The 1,031-nt window shown below is 60.6% G+C and overlaps 1 protein-coding gene across 1 annotated transcript in view; it reads right to left on the reverse strand.

The window, feature by feature from the left end:
• SDRG_10022 (hypothetical protein) overlaps positions 1–956 on the reverse strand; it is a gene marked incomplete at both ends in the record, with an annotated part of 1,711 nt that extends 755 nt beyond the window's left edge. Inside the window, one exon of the mRNA XM_008615993.1 lies at positions 6–956. Coding sequence (XP_008614215.1) covers positions 6–956 — 951 coding nt within the window. The remainder of the gene's footprint in view (positions 1–5) is intronic.
• Positions 957–1,031: the final 75 nt, after the last annotated feature.

The following is a 1,031-nucleotide window of genomic DNA, read 5'->3' on the forward strand; positions in this document are numbered from 1 at the left end:
GTGACGAGCTTGGTGTCACCCTCGGTTGGCAAGGTCGCATAGTCCTCGAGGCGCTCGACGCACGTCATGATGTTGTCGACAAACGAAAAGAACATGGTCGTGCGCGAGAGGAACGCCGACATTTGGCCCGCGTACGTGAGCGCGAGGCCGGCGGCAGCAACGCCAATCGACGCTTTCGTGGCGACAGCGAGGAAGGCGACGCCAGCGATGATGGCCGCCGAGACCCAATCGAGGCGCATCTGCAGCCAACGCGTACCGACTTGATAGACGAGGAAGAAGCGCTGGTTGTAGTCCAAGGCGGCGCGGCCCTTGGCGGCAAAGACGCTGCTCATGCCAAACGCCCGAATCGTCGAGAGGCCGTTGATCGTCTCGGCGATGACGTTGACGACCGGCGACCGCGTCGTCGAGTCCATGCGCTTGAGAGCGCTTGCGGTCACGTTGTAGTAGACTTGGATCTTGTAAAAGAGGTAAAAGAGCGGGAGGTACAGAATCAGAATGAACGGTGACGTGGCAGCACACACGACCGCGACGGCGAGAATCTGAAACAAAAACTGGAGAAAGAGGATCCCAAAAAACGGCAGCTGCGAGTCGACTTGGTCCAAATCGCTCGAGAACCGGTTGAGAATACGACCAACCGGCGTCAAGTCAAAGAAGGTGTTGACAGGCGCGCCGAGCACCTTGGTGAAGAGCCGCTGGTGCAGCGACTTGGAGCTCTTGAGCACGATTGAGAGCACGTAGAAGCTGCGGCCCAAGACGAGGAGAATCGCCACAAACGTCATACCGAGGTAGATCCACGCGGACGACAAGCGGTCCTCGAACGCCGCGTGGGTCGACCAAAAGCCCATGAACCAGTCGAGCATCGCGAGCGCCGCCTGCGCCAGCGCGTAGCTCAGCAGCAGCAGCGTCAGCACGAGACGGCCATTGACGCCTGTCGCGCCGAGGTACGACGTATACATGGACGACGCCACCGCACCGACTTCGCGCGACTCCTTGGCGACGAGGTTGCCATCGCCGCTCGGCTTGGCTGCCTC

Source organism: Saprolegnia diclina, assembly GCF_000281045.1.
Source record: "Saprolegnia diclina VS20 unplaced genomic scaffold supercont1.33, whole genome shotgun sequence".
NCBI classification, from domain to species: domain Eukaryota; phylum Oomycota; class Saprolegniomycetes; order Saprolegniales; family Saprolegniaceae; genus Saprolegnia; species Saprolegnia diclina.